Here is a 24,488-nt window from a genome sequence, read left to right as displayed (position 1 = left end):
TTATTTACTCTACTTGGTTGTGGGAAAAAATTTTATTATGAGTCCAAGAGGACAATGAAGACTAAAATGGTTTTTCAACCCACTATTTATTTTCAAAACTTATTATTGTAGCAGGGGCTAAAGCCCAAGTCTTTCCTTACCCAGTTTGAGTCTTTTAATATTTGGATTTTTTAACTACTTCTGGCACTACCCCTCATGCTCATATAACAACTGGAGATAAGTTCAAAAACAATGGGAGAGCTGTTTTTGCTGTATTTGTTACAGCAGTTCCAGCCAATGCTGTAGATGATGCTGTGGCAAATGCTGCCATCTCTAGGCTGAGTCTTGCAGCGAGTTTGATAAGAACAGTTTGCATAAATTAAATCTGTTGGCATAGAGATAACCCATATCAAGCAGTGACAAACAAAACCAAAAAGTGCTGGCTTAGGGGAGGAGAGTGGCAGTATAATCTGGCAAAAGGCTTGGTTTGAGTCTAGCACTTAGCATGAGAGGGAGCCTGTCAGCTGATGCACTTCTGGGTTTTGATCCGTATAAGCTTTCAACCTGTGGTTTAAAACAAGGCAGTGACTGATCCCCACACAGCCACTCACTCTCTTCCCCATGGGATGGGATGGGGGACAGAATTGGAAGAGTAAAAGTGAGTAAACTCATGTGTTGAGATAAAGAAAGACAGTTTAACAGATAAAGCAAAAGCTGCACACACAAGCAATGCCAAACAAGGAATTAATTCAGTGCTTCCCATGGGCAGGCAGGTGTTTGGGTATCTCCAGGAGAGCAGGATTACTCGGGGAGACAAATACCATCACCCCAAACATCCCCCTGCTTCCTCCTTCTTCCCCAAGCTCTGTATATGAGCATGAGCTCTGGTCAGAGGAGGGGATATCTGATGTTAACAGGCTCTGGTTTGAGTTATCAGATTGCAATGAAAACTGTCCTTTGTTTATAAATGCCATATGTCACTAGTTTTGGGGTAACTTGCATTTTGTTGTAAAAGCCCATGTATCATATACAGTGCTTTGGCAGTTAGAGATCCTGCTGCCAGATAATCCTGGTTTCTTGCTGTCAGAGTCAGAAAAAAGAAAATTGTGTCAGGCATGGCTTTCTCTGGCATGGTCCTAGGTAGCTCAGCTGGATGGATCCCAAGATAATATTCCCTAAAATAATTAAACCCTAGGTAGTCCCTTTGTTTAGGAACACTAGTGTGGGAGGCATGGACTGTGAGTGTTGTTACCCTTTTGCCTTTAAAACCAGAGGTATTTTCAAATTCTGTGTGTACATGATTATTGTTAAACATTTTTTGCACCATCTCAACAGCTATCGCTGTATCTTTTCTTCTTTGCATCTTCTGCCTGCAAAGGAAGCATGACAGTGCAGCACCAGGCTTGATAGTGTGCAGCTGTGGCCTAGTATTTGTTGATACTTGTTCTTGTAACATCTTCCACAGCATAAGGAAAAAAGTTGTAAAAATTAATTAATAATATATTTTTTACCTACAATAAAAATATATAGTTTTCAACTTGAGCGTGGGACCAATTAAAACAGGCTTGCTACCTCTACTACCTGCTTTTATCCTGCTCTGGATAGAGCTGTAAAAGAATAATAGAATCTTCTTGCAGTCCTAGCAGCCATGAGCAACCCATATCCCCAAGGTGCTTCTCTTGCAGCCCTGTCCCTCAGTTTTTGTTACTGTGATTTGCTGCTGGGCAATAGCTGTAAACTCTTGTTAAACCATTACATTTTTAGAACAGTTGCACTGCATCTTAGTCTGACTTATCTATTCCCAGTACATGAGCTCCAGCTCCTGGTTTTTCATTTCTATATTCCTGATGTGATCTTTGGAATAACATTCCTGTGGCAATAGATGGGGGGGGGTGCCATTTCTGTGAAAAGGGTGTGTTCTCTGGGTTTGGTTTGATTGGACAAAGTCAGCCAAACACATTGATCTTGTTTATTTACAAAGGTGAGGATTTTGAGGGTGGGTTTTCCCCTCTACCTGATTGCAACACTGGGTTCTAGATAGGCACAGCTCTTCAGGCCATCACCACATGGTAAATGTGAGGCTGCTGCACGCCGCAGCCCTTCTTGGTCAAGGAACAATTTCTGGAGTGAAATCATGCCGAGGTACACGGTGCACGTCCGAGGAGAATGGCTGGCAGTGCCGTGCCTAAGCTCCACAAACACCATCGAGTGGCTGGGAAAGGAAGCTGTGAGACGGTACATGAAAAACAAACCTGACAATGGGGGATTTGCCTCAGTGGAGGAGGTAAAGTTTTACATTCGAAGGTGCAAGGGACTTGGCTTGCTGGATCTTGATGACACCGTGGGGGATGCTCTAGAAGACAATGAATTTGTTGAAGTTGGTAAGCAAAGCCTTAAGTGTTGCATTGTAGAGTGACTGTGTTGTCATCTGAGTCAGCAAACTGTGGCTTTATCGAGATTCATCTAAAATTGCACCTGAGAGGTTGTCTACAGTTTCTGTGGAAAAATACCCAATAATTTAAGAATATTTAATTTTAGGAACAAAACTACTAAAAGCTAGAAGGTACAGAATTCTATGTACATCTTTCATATCTGCTGTCATATATAGTGTAAGCTGTTCTGCCTTAGCCTTTGGAATACCTTAAATAAATACATAGTTCCGTGTTATTTTCCCAGAAGCATGCAAGTTTTTCAGGGCTGATAACTAGAAATTAGAATTCTTATTGCTGTGAATTGTAATAAATAACAAATTAGGTTATGTAAATAATGCAATTTAATCCTGTATGTGCTTATTCTACATATTTCTTCTAGTTATAGAAGGAGATATAATGTCTCCAGATTTCATACCATCTCAGCCAGAAGGAGTTCATTTGTATCCTTTTTGAGTGCTTTGTGAAGTTTTTACAATTACAGATTTATAATTTTCTAGATTGCCTGCATTTTTTAGAGTTCCTTCATTCTTAAAACACATTGCCAGCAGTAACTGAGTGGTCACTGCCTGTGAACTCCTGTCTGCCCTTTTTCCTTTACAAAACTTTCAGATACAGCAAATACCGAGAACCAGATCAGGTAAGAATCACCAATGATTTCACAACTCAGTAAGAAATCCTGCTATGCACCAGAAAATGCTGAGAGTTCAGCCAGTGCAGCCTTCACAAAAGCAGGGGCTATTAGATTTGGCTGGGTCTAGGAAACTAAACTACAATGTGCTTATTATGTTTTTGTTACCCGGGTTCCTGTCTTATGAATAAGCATGAAGAAGCTTCCTGTCATTGCTGAGTTGTGACTGTATTTTTTATTTATAGTGATTATTAGCAATTTTGTATGTATCCATGTCCCAAACTAAAGGGTGGTTCTTTGGTGTAGTATATTTCTTTAGATGGCAACAGCTTAACAACGGAGGACTTGGTCAATTTAGGAAAAGGACTCTACAAGATAAAGGTAAAAATTCTGAACAAATGCAGCTAAAAATTAAATATTTATTTTTCTACAGCTAAATAATGACAAATAAACTAATATTTAAATTACTTATGTTTTAGCTCACATCTGAAGCTGAAAGTAAAGTCAAAAAATCTCGAGAAGTGATTGAAAGGATAGTAAAGGAACAGACGGGTAAATATTTTTGCTTTTAACTACTAATTGTTTAGAAGACTTCATCAGCTTCCCTCCTTAACCAGCAGTGTACATTTCTTGCAGTTGTTTATGGAATCACCACGGGTTTTGGAAAGTTTGCCAGGACTGTCATCCCAAACAGTAATCTGAGGTATGTTGTGTGTGCAGCCTTCTCCGTCCTTTCTTTTCAGGAAAGGAAGAAGAGGGAGCAGTTTGACCCTGTAGCTGGGGTTAAATGAGAGAGCTGCTTCAGAAATTCCTTCTATTTTGTGCAAAATCAAACCTGATGAGACTTTTTTTGAGGTTTAACATATTTTCTTTTTTTTTTTTTTTGTAGGGAGCTTCAAGTGAACTTGGTTCGTTCACATTCTGCAGGTAATGAGAGATTGCTCAGTGTTTCCCTTTTCTGCCCTTGTTGGTAGCGGGTGAGTAACCCAGAGGGTTCTGCTACTGTTTCAGGTGTGGGGAAACCTTTGACCCCAGAGAGAACTCGCATGCTGTTGGCACTAAGAATCAATGTCCTAGCCAAAGGATACAGTGGAATATCCCTAGAAACCCTCGAGCAAGTTATTGAAGTGTTTAATGGTAAAAAGATGTTTAAAGAAAATCTTCCTTTCCCTTTTTTTTCCTTTTAACTGTTTTGTTAAAGGGTGTAGCTCAATGGGTCAAGATGCAGGTGTTGGTCTTTCAGCTTGGTAGTTGTGAGAGATCAGGACTAGAGCTGCAACAAGAATAGTCCTGTTGGTGCCATTGTCCATGATTGTAGGTGGTTACTGTGGCCACACTTGTGAGCTGGCTTCTCTGTTTTCCAAGGTGTTTATCAAAGCAAGGCTCTAAAATGAGTGATTTTTGTTTTCTTTCTAGCATCCTGCCTTCCTTATATCCCAGAGAAAGGGACAGTTGGAGCCAGCGGAGACTTGGCCCCTCTCTCTCATCTTGCTCTGGGATTAATTGGAGAGGGAAAGATGTGGTCCCCGAAGAGTGGCTGGGCTGATGCTAAATATGTAAGATTTGTGCAGCTGACAGTTTATTTTATTTTAGCTTGCTGACTCATTTTTCAAATTGCATGTAGTTTTGAGAGAAAGAGAGCTTTTTCTCATATTAGTAATATGTACAAGTCTTTGGATTTTCTCTACCAGTTTGAATTGGGACTAGATTGCCTTTAGCTACTTATTCTCTAATTTGAGGAAGGTGGATCCATGGAGAATGCAAGAACTGACCCACATGTCACTGTAGCAGACATAAATAAGCAGCATGTTATTGAGCCCTAAAGAAATATCATGCCACAGTACTGCTATACAAGATACCACAGTTCATCATTTATGAACTGGAGAAATGGAGAGGATATGATACCAACTATGAAAGAACTATTACTGTATCTTCAGCTCCATGAGCATCAATACTCTTGTAAAAAATCCAACATCACCTCTCAAATGCTGAGCATACCTGGAGGTTTACTGGAGGCACAATCTTTGCAGTAAAATTTCTACTGATTTTACAGTGGCTTTAAGTAAATACACAGGTTTGGATATTTCATTTTTGATAAATTAGCTAGGGTTACAAGGAGCCTTTATATTTCATCACAAGATGGAAATGTTACAATGAAATTACGTTTTGATCCATCATTATTCTGCCACTAACACACCAGCAGATTGATCTTGTGTTAAATATCTCCAAGTCCAGCCCCTCCATAGTCTTTCATGGTAGTTTGTTCTGCTATACCTATAACTCCTATCCATGAATATTTGAATACCAGACTCATTCATGGATTGATAGGTGTACATCGCTCTAGACTGGAGAAAGATTGAGGACTACACAGGGAGAGGAGTAAGGAGGAAGCAGACCAGTGTGTGCTGGACCTTCAAGACCAGAAGTTATAGCTGTACACTTCTGAGATGCATTACCTCTTCTGTTGGACAGGGTGAGAGGATTAAATGAGGAATAAGTTATGGTGTTTCTCCATTTCCTGCAAGAACAATTGCCCTGTAGAATAGACATGTACAGAATAAACTGGATAGGACTCCTCCTGTCATTAGAGATTTTCTATAGAAAGGATTAGGAATAATTTAATAAGGAATAATTTATGCCAAGCCAAAATGCTATGAGGCAGGGTGTAGGCAGAACTGCCTTCCCAAGGGGCTTCCAGCCTCTCCCATCATCTAGAACATGGTAGATGTTGATGGGCTGTGACAGTGACAAATATCTTGCTTCAGTGCTCCTGCTACCTTCTTGTATTGGCACTAGGAAGTGAGGTGCTAGTTTGGAAGTCCTTTATTTAGCCCAGCAGAAAAAAATATGTGATATGTTTGTGATATAAAGCTCTTTTTCTTCCATCACTTAAGAAATTTGTTAATATTTCTATTCATGGAAACATTTAAGTTTGAGTGACTTCATTTTGTGACTTTAGTGACTGAAAAGTATTTTTCATTAACTGCCTTGGCATTTAACTACTTCACAGGTCCTGGAAGCCCATGGACTGAAACCAATCACCTTGAAACCAAAAGAGGTAATAAAGTATAATGATGTCAGCTGATGAAAAAGAGCATAGTCAATCAATCACTATTTGCTTTATATGTACAGTAAAAGCATTACATGAATTAATAATAATTTTAAATCAAACTTTAGAAAGATAATGATGAAGTGTTGTCAGGAGTGGGATTCACCACTCCTAGTGTCACCCTACTTGACTTGAAATGTCAGACCCAAGCTTGGTGTTCAGATTGGCTCTGTGGTCAGTGGAGACAGACAGGTCCCTTTCAAAAGCACTTTATACCATCCTGACACAGCTGTCTAAGAGGCACCTTCAAGGTACCTGTCCACCCTTTGGCCAGAACAGGAAGTCAGATGACTGACTTGAAGCAGGTATCTTACTTGCTTGGAACTACTGGTGCTCCAAGGGTGTCTGCAGGGACTTAATGGGGTTGTGAGCATTACACTTTATGTAGCAGATGCTCAGTCAAGCTGTGCATTTTGTGATTTCAAGATGGTCCAAAAAGCTAGGCAAAGACCTTTAACTCCTTCATGTGAGAAGGAGAATTGTCACAGACATGGGGAATTGTCACAGTGTGTGGAATACTGGCAACGAATTTGCTTAACATCTGTTTTCCTTTGAAGGGTCTGGCCCTCATCAACGGGACACAGATGATCACCTCGCTGGGATGTGAGGCTGTGGAAAGAGCCGGAGCTATAGCAAGGCAAGCTGACATCATCGCTGCCCTTACACTGGAAGTCCTGAAGGGTACAACGAGGGCCTTTGACACTGGTGGGTACTGGGCACTCCCTGTTTGCTAAACAGCTCCTGACAGGAGAGGCACAGCCTGACAGTCTGACTTGTCTTACCAGATATCCATGCAGTGCGCCCGCATCGAGGGCAGGCTGAAGTGGCCTTTCGATTCAGGTCCCTTCTAGATTCTGACCATCATCCATCAGAAATAGCAGGTGAACAATCTAAACCTTCACCCTCTCAGGTTACCAGGACAGGCTGGGTCCTTCAACAGGAGACAGTGCTTTTGTGTAAGCAATATTTGGGTTTTGCCCTCCTTGTGTCTTCTAGAGAGCCATAGATTCTGTGACCGAGTTCAGGACGCGTACACAATGCGCTGCTGTCCTCAGGTAAAGTCTGACTTTTAGATACTTCTGTAACAACAAATTATGGTGACACTTCCACCTCAGAAATACAGTCAGTTATGTGCTGTCTGACACTGTTAGAGGAAGTGGCTTTATTTTGCATCTTCTTCACTTCACAGTAGTGTTAACGGAGACATGCAATTTGTTGATTACTTGCGTGTACACATCAGGCAGCATCTAACAAATCTGTGTCCAGATCTGGAAGAGGACAGAGGTTGGAAGCAGAGGGAAAGTGCTGGTTTCCATGCTTGCAGATTTTGTAGGGATTTTCTTCTGCACTGGTGTTAATAACATGAACTGGGTGTTTCCAGAAGCCAACAGAATGTAGTATCTCAGACATATTGGAAGTGCTCAATCCTATGCATTTTAACAGGAGCAAAGCTATTAAATCAGTGGAATTAATGAAAGTTAATTAATTAATAAGAGGTTTTGTTTTCTGTGAGTGTTTGTAAGGCTACTTCTTCCCTTACAACACTTCTGCCACTGAATAAATACCTTCCATTTAGGTAAAACAACCCAAATAAGTAAAGAATGTCATATTCAGATTACTATTCGGGCAAAACTGCCATAATAATAGTAAATACCATCTTTGAAGTGTCTAGGATTGGCAGTGATGCTGCTGATGTTAAAAGCAAATCCAAGACCATGTGTGAAAATTGAATGAGATAGTGGGAAGAGGGTCCCTGCAGCTCAGTCAGCATCCTGAAGGTGAACTAAGTACAGATAATAAGCTCAGGCACTAATGTCTTTTGTTGTAGGTCCATGGAATTGTAAATGATACAATTGCTTTTGTGAAGGACATAATAACAACGGAAATCAACAGTGCCACGGACAACCCTGTATCTTTTTAATTACTTTATTACTATATAAAATTCTTCTTAGCCTTTTTTATTCTTTTCTTTTGTATAGTTACTCACACTGGAGGCAAAAAAGTCATAATTGGCTTGGGTCAATAACTGCCATTGTTTGCAACAGCAATCTCTCTTCCTTTAGACTGCATGGAAGGATTTCTGTCAGCTCTGTGATGCAGGGCTGCATTTCTGTTAGCACTATAATGATGATGTACATAGCATTATATCAATTGCTGATAAGCATTATTGCTTCTAATCTTCCAAACTTCCTTTTACCTTGAATTAGAATCTAATCCAATTCTTCCAATTTGGAAGTAGTCCAATTCTAATTTGGACTAATTAAGTGCCAAAATTGTAACTGTCATGGAGAGAATCTATCAAGGAACTGAAAACCTATGCTAGGATCTGAACAGCTGATCAAAGACCTCTCTTTATGTAGCTTATTTGAAAAACATACATGTCAAAATTGTACCTACAAATTTGAAGAACTGAGATTGTGTCTTCATTTCTTGAAAAGTGGAAGTGTAGACACAATATAATGTGCTTGTAAATAAAAGCCTATTGGCACTAGAACTCCTTCATTTAAGATATTCTGATTACTGGCAGATATCACTCACATAAACTGTATTTCACTCATGTGGGCCTTAACTTCTCCTTAAAGATGGTGTTTGCTGAAAGAGAAGAGACCATTTCTGGAGGCAATTTTCATGGTGAATATCCTGCAAAGGTAATTCAGCATTTGAAGAAAGGAAAAAAAAAAACAACTTTTTCTGGTTTGTTTTTTCATCTGGTTTAATGAGATCTTCTTTTGTAGGCTCTGGACTATTTAGCAATTGGTGTGCATGAACTCGCTGCAATTAGTGAAAGAAGAATTGAGAGGCTCTGCAACCCCTCACTCAGTGAACTGCCTGCATTTTTAGTCACTGAAGGAGGCCTGAACTCAGGCTTCATGATTGCACACTGCACAGCAGCTGCCCTGGGTGAGTGCTTGAGCAATTCCATAGAGAGAGCAAGCTAGAAAGACTGATTTTTTTCAAGGCAGATGCAATCTAATAGCAGACACAAATGTATCTGGCTCCTGTTTTCCATCTCCCCTCCATGTCTTCTGTGCTGTCTTGTAAAGTATGAGCATTGGGTGTGGCTGCAATTATTTCAGTTCAGGCTTCCTTATTCTGCACCAACCCTTGGGCATGTTCAGTGCTCTGAGCATGCAAATCTGAGTGGACTTTGGTGGGAAGGCTTGTCTCAAAGGTGGCCTGATGCCCTCAGCACTGGCTGTCTCCATTTGGCACATCAGTATCAGACCCCACAGTCCTCAGAAGACCCGAGTTTGCAGTGGTGGCTATTGGAGGAACACTGAAACTAAACATCCCTTCAGTTTTTCCTCTAGTACTCATGGCTAAGGCAACAAGAAGCCTGCTGGCTGCTGGCATACTACAGTTCATAGGTTCAGGGAAGCAGGAGCCAATATAAAGATAAACATGCTATGAGAAGATATAAATTTTAAAATTTACAAACAAACACAGGAACAGAGGATATTGGTTAAATATGTAGGTAAACATTCTGGAGAAAACAAATGAATTAACTAAATCAGTGGACTAAAGAAACCCAGCCTCAAGGAAACCACCCTAGAGGCTGGTTGGGGAATTGGGTCTGGAAGAGGAGCTGAAATGCTCATCCCCTGGTTTAGGGGCTGGAAGCTTTATCTTTTGGCAGGGGAGAGTGTAGGATGGCTCCAGGTTTCAGCTGGTTGCATGGCTTCAGGTTGCACTGCACACTTCTGTAATCTGGAGTGACAGTGATTTCTGCTGTGGGAAATGAAAATTACAGCCCTGCATCTGCTGACACTAGAAGTCCATGGGTCAAAATAATCTCATCCTGATCAAAAAAGTGAGGATTTTATCTGAATTTTTATCTGAAGTTTGAGTTCCTTTTATTTTTCTTAACTTCTTTTTTAATCACCAATATTTTTCAAATCACTCTGCCAGTTTCTGGGTTGTTTGTGTACCAGATAATGTTTTTCACTCCCAGGGTTAATAGATAAATCTGAAAAAAAATTGCAGATATTTTGCAACACCGCTGGATGTGTCTGTCTGGCCCTGCTCCAGCAGCTCTGTGCCTGCCAGACCGAGCTGTTTGCAGTGATCACATGCAGCCTCTCTGGGACCTGCCATCACCTGCCTGAATGTGCCAGCTGGGCTCTGGCCCTAGACTGTCACTCCAGCCTATTTGCAATTGGTGTCACCACCTCTCTGTTGCTCCTGTTGCTTTTCTGAAGCCGCTAATTTGGCGAGAGCATTACACAGCATCCCGCTGGGCTTCAGAAAGGAAAGGCCGAGTGCAGCCAGAGTGCTGTGAATGCACACTTCATTTTTTCTCTTTTAAAGAGAGTTCTCAACCTCAAATGGTCATTGAATGGTGCCTAAGGCCTCTCCTGCAACCATTTGCCTGTCGCTTTTGGATGCAGCATGAGAATTTACTCCAGACCTTGCAGCTGGCTTTCAAAGCTGGAGTGTGTCACCCTCAGGGACGTGGGCAGCCTTGTAGTGAGGTGAGGGAGGGAGAGAGTTTGTATTGTGTGGCATTCCCCCATCTTTCCAGAGGAAGTTCTGAAAGTGCCTCAGCTGCAATGAGCAGACCAGATGCTGATCTCTAGCTGTATTCTTGAAAGCAGGGGAGGGGTGATCTTCATGACCAAAACCAGAGGGAGCCAATGCTCTTTACAGAGTTGCTCTAGGGCAATAGGCAGAACCAGGCTTGTGTTTCAGTTATGCTGTCTGCTCTTCTGCTTCAGTTTCCTCCAGGCCTTTGAGCCCCAGCAACTCAAACTGGAGATAAGGGAGTGAAGAGTGAGCCCTCATTCTGTATTTGGTTAATATTTGCATCTAAAGACTGCTGTTGGTTAGTGTTTTAAAGGCAATGGTAGTTTTCAAGGTTATTACAAATTTCTCAGTCCAGGTAAAACACTGATGCATCCTCGAAAGAGGAGCAGTAGTTGGACCCAAGGTGGTGGACAGGTTCTTATCTCCATGTTGTCCATTGCTTCTGCTGTCTTATGCCTATTTTGTCCTTCATTCATTGTGCTGGGTTTTTGCAGTGTCTGAGAACAAAGCCTTGTGCCACCCCTCTTCTGTGGATTCTCTCTCAACCAGTGCTGCTACAGAGGATCACGTGTCCATGGGAGGATGGGCTGCAAGAAAAGCTTTGAGAGTTATTGAACATGTGGAACAAGGTAAAATTAAATTCTGATTTCCAGACCGACCTTGAATCATGAAAATAAGGGGCTAATGCCAATAATGAGCAGGTGTAAGGTAGGCAGATATAATGCAAACTTCTCCAGACAGAAGACTCCCTTCCAAAGCACTATAATTTTCCTGGTGTTTCCATGTGGGGTCTGGCATGCTTCAGAGGGAGAACTTTCATTTTTAGCTCAGGCTCCTCTTTTCTAAACAAGATTTAGCACTTTTTAAAAGTGATAAAGAAGATTTGTGATTTATGATGGACATTAATTTTAGTATTCAAGTTACCCTGGAAGAGATTCCTAGGCATTTAAGACTCTGGTGACGAGGAGTTCCTGGTGCACTTGAAAGGTCTGAACAAAAGCACCCAAAATCTGCTTGCTGAAATGCTGGATACTGTTCCCAGCATCACCCATTAAATGATCCTGCCACTGGGCTGGCTCTCTGGGGGGTGTGGATTGGATCCACTGGTTTTTCACATTGCCTGAACCATATTGTATGAGAACAAAAGCCAGGGGTAGCTTTAGACAGGAAACCTCGCCTTGAGCTGCACCTGCCAAACATCCCCTTGGCTGCTCTGCTTTCCTAGTTCTGGCCATCGAGCTGCTCGCCGCCTGCCAGGGCATTGAATTCCTCCGCCCTCTGAGAACGACAACCCCATTGGAGAAGGTCTACGACCTTGTGCGCTCCGTGGTGAGGTAAGAGCAGGCAAACACTCTCCCCAGAGGCTGCCTGCCTGGAGAGCAGCTGCTGGCAGTGGGGGTTAATGTTTGCCCAATGTCTCATTACAGGCCCTGGATAAAGGATCGCTTCATGGCCCCAGACATTGAAGCAGCTCACAGGCTGCTCGTGGAGCAGAAGGTGAGTGCTGGCTTTTGGCTTCTGTGTAGGATTGTCTAGAACCCTTTTTCTTTGTCCATGCTATCTGCTGGTTTTGCTGCCCAATACTCTTCATGATCAAGTAGCTTTGTAGCAAGTGGCAGTGACTGTCTCCCAAATATTGCATACAGAGCATTAGCCTGGTAACACGGCAAGACAAAGTATTGCTGCCTTGAATCCTTTCACCTTGTCCCATTGGAGCTTTATCCTTTCCCACCCATTGTCAACTACCTCCACATGCTCTTCCCTAAACCTTGCTCTATCTGCCTCTCTGGTTCTGCTCCTCCCATACAGCATATCCCACCCAATAACTTTTCTTCAGGGTTTTCTGAACTCATTTAGAAGTATGCATTGATGTCTTAGCTGACCTTTTCTTTGCCTCTGACTCTGCTGTTTCACATTCTTGTTCCGCAGGTGTGGGAAGTGGCTAAACCTTACATTGAAAAGTACAGGAGGGAACACATCCCTGAATCAAGACCCATTTCACCTACAGCTTTCTCCCTGGGATCGCTGAGAATGAGTGCAGATTACAGTCATGAGCACAGGCATCAGAATGAACTTTGAGTTGTGATCCTCTGGAAGAGAGCAGATCCTTTCCAGAACCTTGCTTGAGCATGGCCGTTCTACTCACGCTCAATGTGGTTTCTCCAGGCGACCTAGAGGACCTGACTGTCTAGCTCAGAAGCACAAATAGATAGTAAAGAAAAGTCTCACTGCTTTCCTCATGTATAAAAGACAATTTTTGTCATGACAGTGAATTCATGAACTTCTGAATACAAATTATTCAGACTCCTGATGAAACCAGTATTTGTTTTGTCAACATTTTGTTTGTTTTCTCTCCACCTGTGCCAATGATACCAAACAGCCTAAATTTGATATTCTTACCTTTTTTCTCCCACTTTGGGTAACTGCTGTGATCCCCTTCATTTTGCCACAAACAAGATTATCTTTACATGTAGTTCCTCTCTCTTTTGCAGATCATATATGAGGTACAGGCTCTTGTATAACAGGAGCATTTTTAGAGCAGGTGCTTCACTAATCAGGAAAGCTGTGTGCATAGGAGTGCGCTATGGAGATCATTGCTCCAGAACAAATATTTTATGTTCTGATGATGGACTACATTTAATGCAGCTTTCCAAGAGCTATGGGCTCACACCTGCAATCAATAAACTGAGGCTCCACATGGTTGTAGCAATCTATTTTCCTGTCATGTGTGTGATGATGAAAATGTAAAGCAAAAGCTTAATTTGGAAGTAAGTAGGACAGGTGACACAGGGGCCAGAAAAGGGGGAAGAGGGGGTGTAGGACTAGTGCATGTGAACCAGTGCTGAGGCAATAGCACCAAGACCCACACTCCCATGGCTCTCCAGGTCTCTGCCTGTCTGCCAGGAGCCCTGTCCCCACAGATGGCATCATGAGTGAGTGTGCTCTGTGTCACAACACTGACCTCTGGCACAGGCTTTATTTTGCAAGGGAAGAGTCAGGACATGGATTTCACCTCACGGTGCTGTGGTGACAGGGCAGTACTGATCTGCCTGAGGGGCATTCAGCACAAGCTGAAAGCCCCCCCAGGCTGTTGGCTATGCTGCAAGGGGCTGCCTTTGAGTGTCTGACACCTGCCATGTTAAATGTGCCCCAAGGAGAGGGCTCATGCCTGCTGGCAACCTAGCAGGTTGCCAAATGTCCAAGGCAATGCCTTGGGCATTCAGAGAAGAGATTCTGGGCCCTGCTTCCCACTCACCCCTGCTTTTGGCTGCCTAAGGGATCCCCAGAACACACTGCAGCACAGTGGACTCAGGTTTTGCACCGTGCCTGTGCAGAGCTGAGAGACACCACTCTGCCTGTGCTCCTTCCCTGACAGCCTTCCCAAATCCCTTTATAAACATTATTTATGAAGGCTGTCTTGGACAGAATGGACTGTGCAATCACATACTTGGGCTGTTCTTTCAAGCCTCATAGAAACAAAGTTCCACACCCACATCTGGTAAAACATCTGCTTGCAGGAAAACACGTCAGGTGACAGGAATGCTATTACATTGTTTTAAAAACTGATTTAGTTGGCTAGCCTGGATCAAATAAAGCATGAAGAAAGATACTACAGGGGATGGCTTGCAGATTTTGGGTGTTAACAGATGTGCTCAAGGCTCAGGGAGATCAGAAGGTCATAACAACTCTCATACATGTTTGTGATGGCTTTCAAATATCTGTTAATCAGAATGAGACCATTGTCCTTCCTCAAGGGTCTGGTTCACTAAAGCACTCTGCTGTGTATCACAGGTTATGTCACTTGCTTATATCAATAACTATTTTTGATGTGAAGTTCTTCATGCTTGTCAGGTGCAATTTTATGACTTCACCTTCAGAAAGTAAATCCCTTTTGCTTCTGCAGCCACCATCCATTTGAAAATTTGAAGAAAAGACTTAGTCCATGGGTATTCAGAGACCCTCCTACCCTAGACCCTCTGCTTAAATACTGCAGAAGTTTAAATTCTCCAGAGTTGTATCATCCTTTTTTTCTACATACTGCATTCCTAAATGTTACAAGCTGGGGGGGGGGCAGGGAGGGAAAGCAGTAGTTGAAAGATAAATGAAAGAGCACTTCTAAAAAGTTTCAACATGGCTTTGAGTAAAAGTTATCATACTTAATTTACCAGAATCACATTCAAACTTCCACAAACAAATGTATCTCATGTTATTTCAGATTCAACCTAGAATAAACAAAATTAGGTCTTTTCTGAAACATCTGTATGACACTGCATGTGATCTTCTCCCTTCACAGCCAAAGGCCATCTCAAATGTGCATGCCTGAGCCCCTGACCCTCTGTCACAGGTTACTTAACATCACACTACCCAGTTTATTCATTGCCAGTTTGTTTCAGTTATTTTCAAATATTATAATATTATAGATTGATTGTATAGGAAAACATATTTGGAAACTGTCTTATTTAGGATAGATACAATTAGAAATTATTTTATTGTGCTGGAGAGAAGGACGGTGGACATGGAGATGCACCAAATGGGTAATGCTTGGTAAGGTTTATTTGAATAAGCATAAGGTGAGCAGGCAAACAATTTACCAGTAAATACAAATCTGATTTGTCTGTTGCTTTGAAATACCCCATGCTAATTTGATTTTAGTAGCTCACTAAACTACTGCCTTCTCTCAGTAACTGCCCATTGTCTCACACTTCTCATTTTCATAGATGACTTTTCCTTTAACTATAACGTAGTTGATCAGTGATTCATGTCCACCAAACTGGTAAATCAAGTGCTCCCACCTAAAAAGACAAGATATTTAAGAATATTTAAACTTGCATAAGAGCAGGTCACATGCCCAGCACATGTGGCAATTTTATAAGATTTGCTTGAAAAGAGGAAAACACTATTCCATGTCTACATGTTATCTCTTGCTGCATGAATACAGTAAGTCTATCAGTAGAGAATTTATTCCACAAAATAAATATGTTAGGCATGGATTACTTGTAATAACAGCCCCAAAAGTCTTAGGCTTTATTTTCCACTGGAGTAATTAAGGAAAATGAAAGTGGGTCTGAAATGCTACCAGTGTCCCTTTATTCAGTGAAGATAACTAAGGCTAAAGCACATTTCAAATGCCAATGGAAGAACAAACCTTGATGAGTTTATGACAAGAAGATCCCCCTGCTTGCCAACCTCCAAGGAGCCATGTGTGTCTGATTTGCCCAGAGCATAAGCTGCATTAATGGTGGCAGCTGCCAGTGCTTCATTCATTGACATCTTCATGTTTACACAGGCCAGATGCATCACCATAGGCTAGTAGGCAAGGAAGGGGACAATGGGAGTTACCAGGAACACAAAGCTGTTTATGCTTCAGATCCCTAAGCACTCTCCTTTTTCCTTGCACAACAGAAAGAGCTGTTTTGTACAACATAAATTTTGCCAAATCCAAAACGAGAACTCTAAAATCAGTAATTTTGAAAGCACTTTGAATAGGCCTCTCAGTGCATATGAAGGATGGAACCCATTCTGGTTTCAAGAATTTCTGGCAAAAACTACCATTATACACAAACACAGACAGCTGTCTGCATGGGGCAGGCAGCTCTCCTTGTGCACTTGAAACCACTTTGAAGTGTGCAAGACCTAGACACAAGTTGTACTAGTAAGAAATGTCACAATTCTATGGTTTCAGTATTAGGATTATCTTACCATTGAAAAACAGTATGCATTAGGATTAAAGTCACTGCCAAGAGCAACTATAACACCTTCTTCCAACATTTTTCTAGCTTGAGGTTGCTTCAGTCTAGTGGGAAAAATAAATGTATCAGTACAATTTGCTTAGTTATCATACAATGATTTACAAGGGCAAAAGTCATCTCTCAGTTTGGCTGCATTTATGCATTCAGTTACACTGATCCTTATGGAGATGAAAACCCAAATTCTCCTCTTGCATTCCTACCTATCATCCAATAGACAACATAAATGGGAAGTGTGAGACACCACTTTTGCAGCAACTGCATCTAGCACCAGCCAGTGTCAACCATCAGGCTCCAAACCACTGAAATTCTGGTATTTATCCAGACCTCAGTCACTTAAGAATATACAAGATAAAAATCTTCATTTCTGAAAAACACTAATTTTCTAGTTCTTACAGCTGCAAAGACAGGATCCAAAATACAAGCAGTGGCACATGCAATACAATAGTCCCTTCCCTATTTTTGAGTCTGTGAGCTTAGTCTGCATACATTAGAGATCTTTTCACTTAGCAATTATAATGCAAAAGATGTTTCCAATAACTTCAGTATCTGGAAGAGCCATTTCAAAATTGTTCAGCCCTTGGATTAATCTGGGTAGGTGTTTGCAGGGTGGGCACTTAGAAATACACTCTCTAGGAAGTTTTAGCCACAGTTGCTGTAAGGCCACTCTGAATCTGTGAGACTTCTCAGCACTCTCACAGATTTTTGAGGATTTCCAGCAGAAATAAGACACAAGGAGGGAGGCTCATTCAGTTCTCAGTACGTGTGATTGCCTTCACTGACCCAGACTGATCCTTAAGGCACAGATACACACTTATGCTTTTAGATTAAAAGCCCCTCAAAGCACACACATGGATTTGCAGTTACAGAAGTTTCCCTTCAATCTAGTGGCCTTACCTTAGCATGTAGGCTGTTGTTGGCAGAAGGACAGCAGCACACTTAGCTCTTGCCATTGCCACAATACCTTCATCACTAACTTCTTCCAGGTGGCTGATGGCCCGGGCTCCCAGCTCAGCTCCAAGCTGAAGAAATTTTCAAGCAAATTACTCACTATTCTCAATTAATTCAGTTTAAAAAGTTGTTTCTAAACAACTGAAAGAGGCAATTCACTATTAATGCAAAATATTCCAGAAGAGAAATAGCAAAGAATGCTTGGAAGAACAATCAGACTACAGAGACAAAATATTTGTTAATTTACTGCAGGAAAAGTTGATCACTTTATCCACCCATGAAGCAGAAGCACACCTTCAGTGCCGTTTTTAACAGCCTAACACAAAAATTATGTGAGAGCCATGGATGAAAACATTATCAACTCCTGCTCATAAAGGATCTATCAGAAAATAGTTCACAAAACTGAATGCTGCCTTCAACAGGGAAGTTAAATAGGCTTTTATAATCAACCAAGTTTTTGGTTTGGTTTGGTTGGTTTTTTTATATACAGCTTAGGCAGACCCCACAGGAAGGAAACAATATTTAAATGATGGTGAAATATGATGTCAAAGGGACTTTCTTTATCAAGATATTTGGGAATCTAGTCATGACTAAACCACCTCTCTGAGTGTGGATAAACTGATATCTGAGTAATGAGACCAACGAGTGTGCTCACTGCAATTTGACTTGTTGCTTCTAACAGGACATTTAACACAAAAAATATTTTTCAAGTTGCAAAGAAACCATGTTTTTGTCATTCTTGGGTGCATGGATATCCACTTTCCCAGTCTGTATCCCATGTGGAAGATAAGCAAAGTCAATGTTTGGTTAGCCAGTGCACGTTAGTCCCAGAGGTCAAGGCTTCCTCCCATGTCCTCACCTGCAAAGCTGCACATGGACTGCTCTTCCTGGCATCTATCAGATGGTCTATTTCATAAAGTCTTAGAAAAGACAACCTCAGTTTTGAAAACTGCAATTCTTTCACAGATTGGGCTCTCACAGGAGCAAAAATGGGTGTTAAGAAAGGACGTACCTCAGCAGACTTCATCGGATGCAGTTCATCACCATGGAAGTTAATCTGTAACCCTATATCCTTTCCAGCTTGAAGTATTCTCCTTGTAGACTCCAGATCAAAGACTCCCTTCTCACAGAACACATCTATATTGTTAACGTGTATTTCACCACTTAGTATGAGTTCTTTCAGTTTAGGAAGGTGGTTATTGATAATGTCATCTGTGGCTTCAGTAGCAGTTTTCCCTCTAACAAAAAGAAAATGTTACAGAGCCCTGTGAGTAACATCCTCGAAGTCTGGCACACACTCAAGCCATACATGAATTACTTAGGAAATTATGTAAATACGAATCCCTCAAAAAAATAAACCCAATTGTAATTCATGTATTCTCCAACATGAGTTACTTTCCATTCATAGAATATTATATTGTATTTCTAAATGTTTTTAATAAGGTTGGCACCTTGGATGCTAACAAAGATATGGGATACTTTAATTTTTCTGCTTTCCTATTCATATATTCTGACCTCTTCATACTGTATCCTAAAATATAAGTATTTAAAATATATAAGTAAGCATTTAAATATGTTAAATGGTATTCATACAATATTTTTATGCAAGTATCAAAGCTCAAAGGGGATATGCAGTATAAGTCATTATTTTTAATTCACTTCTCCTCCTTTTACATCATTCAGAGTGATGGGCAGATAACTGTTTCTAATCAGAGAGGCTACCCAAGGTTTGATTTGCCAAACTCAGAATCATTTATGAATCCTCTCTTACATAAAGATAACCCAGGAGAGATCACTAAATGCCTTAGAAAGAGCAAATAATCCCAAAATATGCAGTTGAGTTGGCATTTTCCAATATTAATGTGTAAGGGCAAGGAACGTACAGCAGATAAATGCCTGAGAATCTGAATGCTCATTTCAGGCACTGTAAGGCATGCAGACACTGGCACTATGGAGTGCCACACGAGGCTGAGTCAGGAGCCATGCAATGGAGTCAATTCAAGAAGCCAAATTCTGCCTGAATTTATAAACAAGGTTATAAAACAGAGCCCCTCTTCCATTCCCTTCTTGCTGAAACAGGCATCAGGGTTGCTCAGCCTCTCACCCTGCCAAGGCTTCTCCCTTTTCTCTTTCTACTCAGCAGCCTTTGGAGGAATTTGGGCTGAAAGATTAGGGCCAGAGTCAAGACAAAACAGAGGGAAACACTAAGAAATGGTTTCACTTTTTGAGGGATATAATGCCCCAAAATGCAAAACAAACTGCTGTTGTTTTAATGGAGAAGATTTCTGCTCAGGAAAACACTGAAAATTTCTTGATAAAGTGGAAAATGGCTCAATAATCACTTACTAATAAAAAATAATTATTTTTAAAAATCAGATATTCCCCAAATCATGAGTTTGATTCAAAATGATGACTGGAGAGACCAAGGAAGAACTGCAGATTTCCTCCTGGTCAAAATGACAACCCAAAACAGAGTCTAAGTTTGAGGGGTAGCATAAAATTCAAGCAAAGTAGTCTAGACACAAACATTTGATTGAAAAGAGAAGAGATTATTTTAAAAGACCCAAACTGAAAAATACAGATAACTCAGTATTTCCTTCAGGAAATTTCCTCAAATCCCAAACTACCTGTTTTCTTTACTTAAAATGCAGTATTTTTCCTACTACAACATTTTGTTAAGCTTGATGTGCATCAGTGGGGACAAAAGTGTGCAGAGAATGAGAAATCATACCTGTCTTCCTAACACATGAGAGTTAGTATGTTTGTAAAAACACTGGAAATTATTTCATTGGTTGGTAGAAATGCTCAAAGCATTTTGGTGGGAAAGACTATTTATCAGGATTTTGACTGAGTCCTGCCAAGGCTTTTTAGCAGAAGAAGAAAGGAAAGGCTAAGAAATATATATATATATAGTTTGGGGTGAAAGGTCAATTTTATTTTGCCATTAAGTCCTCTAAATTATAGTAGAACTTCCTGAAAGTAGTTGCTGCCTTCAGCTGATTTTAGTTACTTTATTCTTAACCGTCTCCCAGTTACTGAAGAGGATACAGGATTCATTTTCCACAGTTAGACTGACAAAAGATAATTTACCATCCTGCTCCAAATACAGAAGATTGCAAAAAATATTCCTTGAATGTTTCCTTGAATGTTAGAAAAGGTTGGGGTTGTTTTGGTTTTGCGGGTTTTTTTGGTTTTTTTAATATGTTTTTTTTTCTTTTAACGAACACCTCTTGAATATTACTACATAATAAGCCTGCCTCTATCTCACATGCCTTGTCTTGCAGCAGCCTACCACTTAGTATGTCAAAATATCCAGCTAAAACTCCTCATTAGTTCCTTCATACACCAAAATCAGATAACATTAAGATGTTAATTCCACCACAGTGAAATCAACATCAGAAATGAGAAAGGATTTTTATGATATGTCTACTTGAGCCATTGGAATAATTGATTAAAAACACTTTAATCTTCATCTCATAGCTACAAGATGTATGCAAGTCTTCATTGCATGGAAGCATAATTAAACTTTGTTTATGGAGCTACATAAAGATTAAATATGGTATTTTTTGTTGTTATTTGGCCAAAATAAAATCTCATGGCACAGACCAAGCTTGAAGGATGCAAGCAGAAGACTTTCCTGTGTTATGTCCAGTGTGAGCATCAGCTGGAGACAGGGGATCTGAGCTAAGCCTATGCTGGCATTTAGGAGTCACTAAATAAGGCTGCCCTGCCTTCCTTCAAATTAAAATTTAGGAGAGCTTCCTATAAATATTGGCTGCTGTTTTTCAAGCATGCTGTATTTTAGGAGCGAGGCAGAAGAAACCAGCTTTCAGTGCAAAGCAGCAGCACTCAGAAGAGAAAGAAAAGCCAATCCCATTACTTGGGCACGGCGTGAGCCCCGCAGTAGGTGGAGGAGATGCCGATATCCGCGCATTGCCGCGCGCGCTCGATCACCCGCAGCATTTTGAGCTCGGTTTCCAGGCTGAGCCCGTAGCCACTCTTGCACTCCACCAGCGTGGATCCTGCCCTCAGCATGCGGCCCAGGCGCTGCCGCAGCGTGGCCAGCAGCTCGTCCTCCGCGGCCTTCCGAGTGTGCTCCACGGTGAAGTGGATCCCTCCCCCAGCCTGGTGGATCTCCATGTAGGATGCACCTGCCAGCTTGGGTTAAAGAAAAGGAAGCAAAAACCACCCCCATACAATTAGCTATGAACAGTGTGTTCTCCATCCAAGAGATATCGGAAAGTGCCTTGAGGTCTCTTTGCAGTGAGAGAGACAAAGAGTGAGGAAAAAAATCCCCATTAATTCTTCCTCCCTCCCCCTTTTCTTCTCTCTCCCTTCCACTTAAGTGAAGAAATGTTGTAAGAAGCAGCATAAAGAAAATTACTCTGAAGATTTGCTTTCCCCCGAGTCCAAGGGGAAAACCAATCTCCAGCTCGAAATTCATTTATGTGGAAAAGAAAAAGGAAGAAAAAAATCAAGACTTAGATGGTAATAGAAGGTGGCACTCCTTATCGCTTTAATTAATGCAAAAATATATCAATGGTGGCTGCAAAGAATGCAGGTACACTCCTCTCTCAGCCTATCAGTATTCAGAAATCATCCCTCTTCCCTCAGGTAGATAATCTGACAGAAATTATGTATTTTTCTATAAAAGAAAGATGAGAGTCACTCAGAAGTAGAAACAGTTATGCATTAAAAATTTTAAAAAAAGGAGGAAGAAAAATCCATCTGTGTAATTTTATGCCGTTACCTTCATTGCAAACTCATGAACCCTATCACCAGCCCACACTGGATGTGTATGTGCATCTACCAGGCCTAAAGAAAACAAAGTAAATGTACACTTGAGTTACTTCACTGTGTAAGAGAAAATATTACGAACATGCAAGCAAATTAAATAGAAAGCAGAAGCTCCCCTAAAAATTCTCTATTGGTTAGAGAAAAAAAAAATCCAACCAGCCAAATATCTAGGATTTTCTTCAGAGGCTATTAATTTTCTTTCAATTTTTTTAGTTCTGATTCCTTAGGCAAAATGTCTCCAGGTAAACGCATCTGTTGCTGAGTTTGAGATTTTGATAAAGTTTTCAAACTGTGGAAGAAAGGATAAATAGCAGACTTTGAAAGAGTTCATTAGACTTTAAGCCTGTACTCTTTAAAAAAAAGGCAAACTGCTTAGGCTGGGCCTAGCACACTTGACTTCCTCTAGCAAGACTTACAACAATGGGAGACTTTTCTACAAGCTCTGAAACTGACACTGCTGAATGGCAAGGCCAGTGTAAGAGAAACAGGTCTGAAGCTCATGGATAATTAACTAACACCACTTGGATAATTTAACACGCAATAGACTTGCTCATCTTTTGGGGATTTTTTTATCAGACAAAGCTGCAGAATTGTGACTTAAATCCCTTTTGCCTCCAAACAGCTGTGGGCAGGATGGACAAGACTGAGCTCTGTGGCCGAATGGCTGAGAGAGTACGGAGAAGAGCAATGAATGTGAAGAGTCGCTCTGTGGGTCAGCTACATTCCTGTTGTGATCTATGATACAGAGGACCAGATCTACAGACAAAACAAGACAAGAAGGAGCTCCACCATGAAGCCCAAAAGAACCCTTGAATATCTCCAGTGAGGGAGATTCCACAGCCTCTCTGGGCAGCTTGTTCCAGGGCTCAGTCACCTGCACAGTAAAGTTTTTCCTCGTGTTCAGGTGGAACTTCCTATGCATCCATTTCCACCCATTGCCTCTTGTCCTAATGCTTGGCACCACTATGAAGAGCCTGGAAACATCCTCTGGGCGTCCCCCACTTCAGATTTTGATGAGGTCCCCTTTCAGTTGTCTCTTCTTGAGGTTGAACAGACTAAACTCTCTCAGTCTCTCCTCATAAGAGAGATGCTTCAAACCCTTCATAATCTCTGTAGCCCTCCACTGTCTCTCTTGTACTGTGGAGCCCAGAAGTGGACACAGCACTCCAGATGTGTCTCACCAGGGCTGAGCAGAGTACCAGGATCACGTCCCTTGACCTGGTGGCAGTGCTGTTCCTTTGTATCACAAAAGTACACTTACCTGGCAACACGCACTTCCCGGAGCAGTCAATTATCCTTTCAAACGTTGCTTCTGAAAACTGATTGCGAATAACATCTGCCTGGCCCACAGCTTTGATACAGCCATCCCTGCAAAACACAGACAATGAACAAAGAACGCGTGAGCCTGTTTAAAAGTCAAGTGCTCCTGGAACAACAGGGGCAGGACCTTCAGGAGCACTGAAGATGCACACGTGGAGGTGGTTCGCTCATTTTACAGATACACGGCAAACACTGGGGTAATGCCATGCGTTTCAAGCTGTTTGCTGTACCGCTTACCCTCTGGATTACACCTTGCTACTGTTCTGCTCTAATTCCTACTAGGTAACACCGTTTTCCTCCTGCGGATCAGCGAGCACACAGCATCTATCCGCAGGGCACTCGTCCCCTCACAAAAATCCAACTGCCATCGCCTGCACCTCGGGAAGCCACAGCCCCTTTGGGACTGTTCTCGCAGTGGAGTGTGAGGATGGCACCGGGCAGCCTGGACTGCGCTTGGGGGATGCCTCCCACCCGTTCCCCGATCCCAGCCGTGCCGAAGCCGAGCCCGTCGCCCCCCGGCCCCTCACTCACAGCCCCACCACCAGGCTGGCGGCCCGCAGCACGGCCAGGCTGGCAGCGCCGTCCCGCCGCAGGAAGGGCTCTCGGCGGCCGCAGACCAGCACCAGCTGCTCGGCGTTCTCCAGCAGCAGCCGCTGCCGCTGCCGGCCCGCCATGGCCGCGGCCCCGACTGCCGGGCCCGCTGGGCTCAAAGTCCCCGGGGCGGCGCGGCCTCCGCCCCGGCCTGCCCCCCGGCCCGGCCCGGCCCGGCCCGGCCCTGCCCGCTGGGTCTGCCCGGGCTTCGCCGCAGCCCGCTGAGCGCGGGGCGCTCTGCCGGATTCGGTCCTGGATAACGGGACAGCATCCGTGCATCGCGCTGGCTCAGTACCAGCTCCCAAGCACCGGGTCTTCCAGCTGGGGCTTCCCGGAGCTCTCAGTCCTCACAGCACCACCTGGAGATTTCCCTTTGCCAAGAAAATAGGAGCCTCTGGTTTGCTCGGGAG

The 24,488-nt window shown here is 42.2% G+C and overlaps 2 protein-coding genes across 4 annotated transcripts; one reads left to right on the top strand and one right to left on the bottom strand.

Annotated features, from left to right (window-relative positions):
• Positions 1-70: 70 nt before the first annotated feature.
• HAL (histidine ammonia-lyase) lies at positions 71-12,874 on the top strand. Its single transcript, XM_064419776.1, has 20 exons — positions 71-2,360; positions 2,791-2,851; positions 3,021-3,048; positions 3,346-3,420; positions 3,519-3,591; positions 3,676-3,742; positions 3,929-3,966; positions 4,051-4,176; positions 4,456-4,595; positions 6,050-6,097; positions 6,706-6,853; positions 6,934-7,029; positions 7,145-7,203; positions 7,977-8,057; positions 8,731-8,796; positions 8,884-9,049; positions 11,167-11,301; positions 11,898-12,006; positions 12,100-12,169; positions 12,602-12,874. The coding sequence occupies exons 1-20, from the start codon at positions 2,114-2,116 to the stop codon at positions 12,749-12,751; spliced, it is 1,983 nt and encodes a 660-aa protein (XP_064275846.1). The 5' UTR covers positions 71-2,113; the 3' UTR covers positions 12,752-12,874.
• On the bottom strand, positions 3,905-24,282 carry AMDHD1 (amidohydrolase domain containing 1). Of its 3 annotated transcripts, none has more exons than XM_064419771.1 (9): positions 24,019-24,282; positions 23,429-23,535; positions 22,121-22,185; positions 21,251-21,528; positions 18,383-18,608; positions 17,317-17,441; positions 16,373-16,466; positions 15,819-15,979; positions 3,905-11,259 (listed from the first exon to the last, which is right to left on the bottom strand). In XM_064419771.1, exons 1-9 carry the CDS (start codon positions 24,159-24,161, stop codon positions 11,214-11,216), a joined length of 1,245 nt encoding a protein of 414 aa, XP_064275841.1. In that variant the 5' UTR covers positions 24,162-24,282; the 3' UTR covers positions 3,905-11,213. The 3 variants fall into 3 exon arrangements, with proteins under 3 accessions (XP_064275841.1, XP_064275842.1, XP_064275840.1); XM_064419770.1 differs by lacking the exon at positions 3,905-11,259 and adding an exon at positions 15,209-15,465; XM_064419772.1 differs by lacking the exon at positions 15,819-15,979.
• Positions 24,283-24,488: the final 206 nt, after the last annotated feature.

Source organism: Passer domesticus, chromosome 5, assembly GCF_036417665.1.
Source record: "Passer domesticus isolate bPasDom1 chromosome 5, bPasDom1.hap1, whole genome shotgun sequence".
NCBI classification, from domain to species: Eukaryota; Metazoa; Chordata; class Aves; order Passeriformes; family Passeridae; genus Passer; species Passer domesticus.
The sequence above is the reverse complement of the archived record's forward strand: the minus strand, read 5'-3'. Positions and strand labels throughout refer to the sequence as shown.

Excerpts from the sequence above, each read along its gene's own strand:
- HAL (XM_064419776.1), top strand. The coding sequence starts at position 2,114 with ATGCCGAGGTACACGGTGCACGTCCGAGGAGAATGGCTGGCAGTGCCG. Across the intron at positions 6,854-6,933 it reads AACGAGGGCCTTTGACACTG|ATATCCATGCAGTGCGCCCG; the intron begins GTGGGTACTGGG and ends TTGTCTTACCAG. Across the intron at positions 8,797-8,883 it reads ATGGTGAATATCCTGCAAAG|GCTCTGGACTATTTAGCAAT; the intron begins GTAATTCAGCAT and ends CTTCTTTTGTAG.
- AMDHD1 (XM_064419770.1), bottom strand. The coding sequence starts at position 24,161 with ATGGCGGGCCGGCAGCGGCAGCGGCTGCTGCTGGAGAACGCCGAGCAG. Across the intron at positions 22,186-23,428 it reads CGGGAAGTGCGTGTTGCCAG|GCCTGGTAGATGCACATACA; the intron begins GTAAGTGTACTT and ends TGTTTTCTTTAG. Across the intron at positions 15,466-15,818 it reads CTTGTCATAAACTCATCAAG|GTGGGAGCACTTGATTTACC; the intron begins GTTTGTTCTTCC and ends TTGTCTTTTTAG.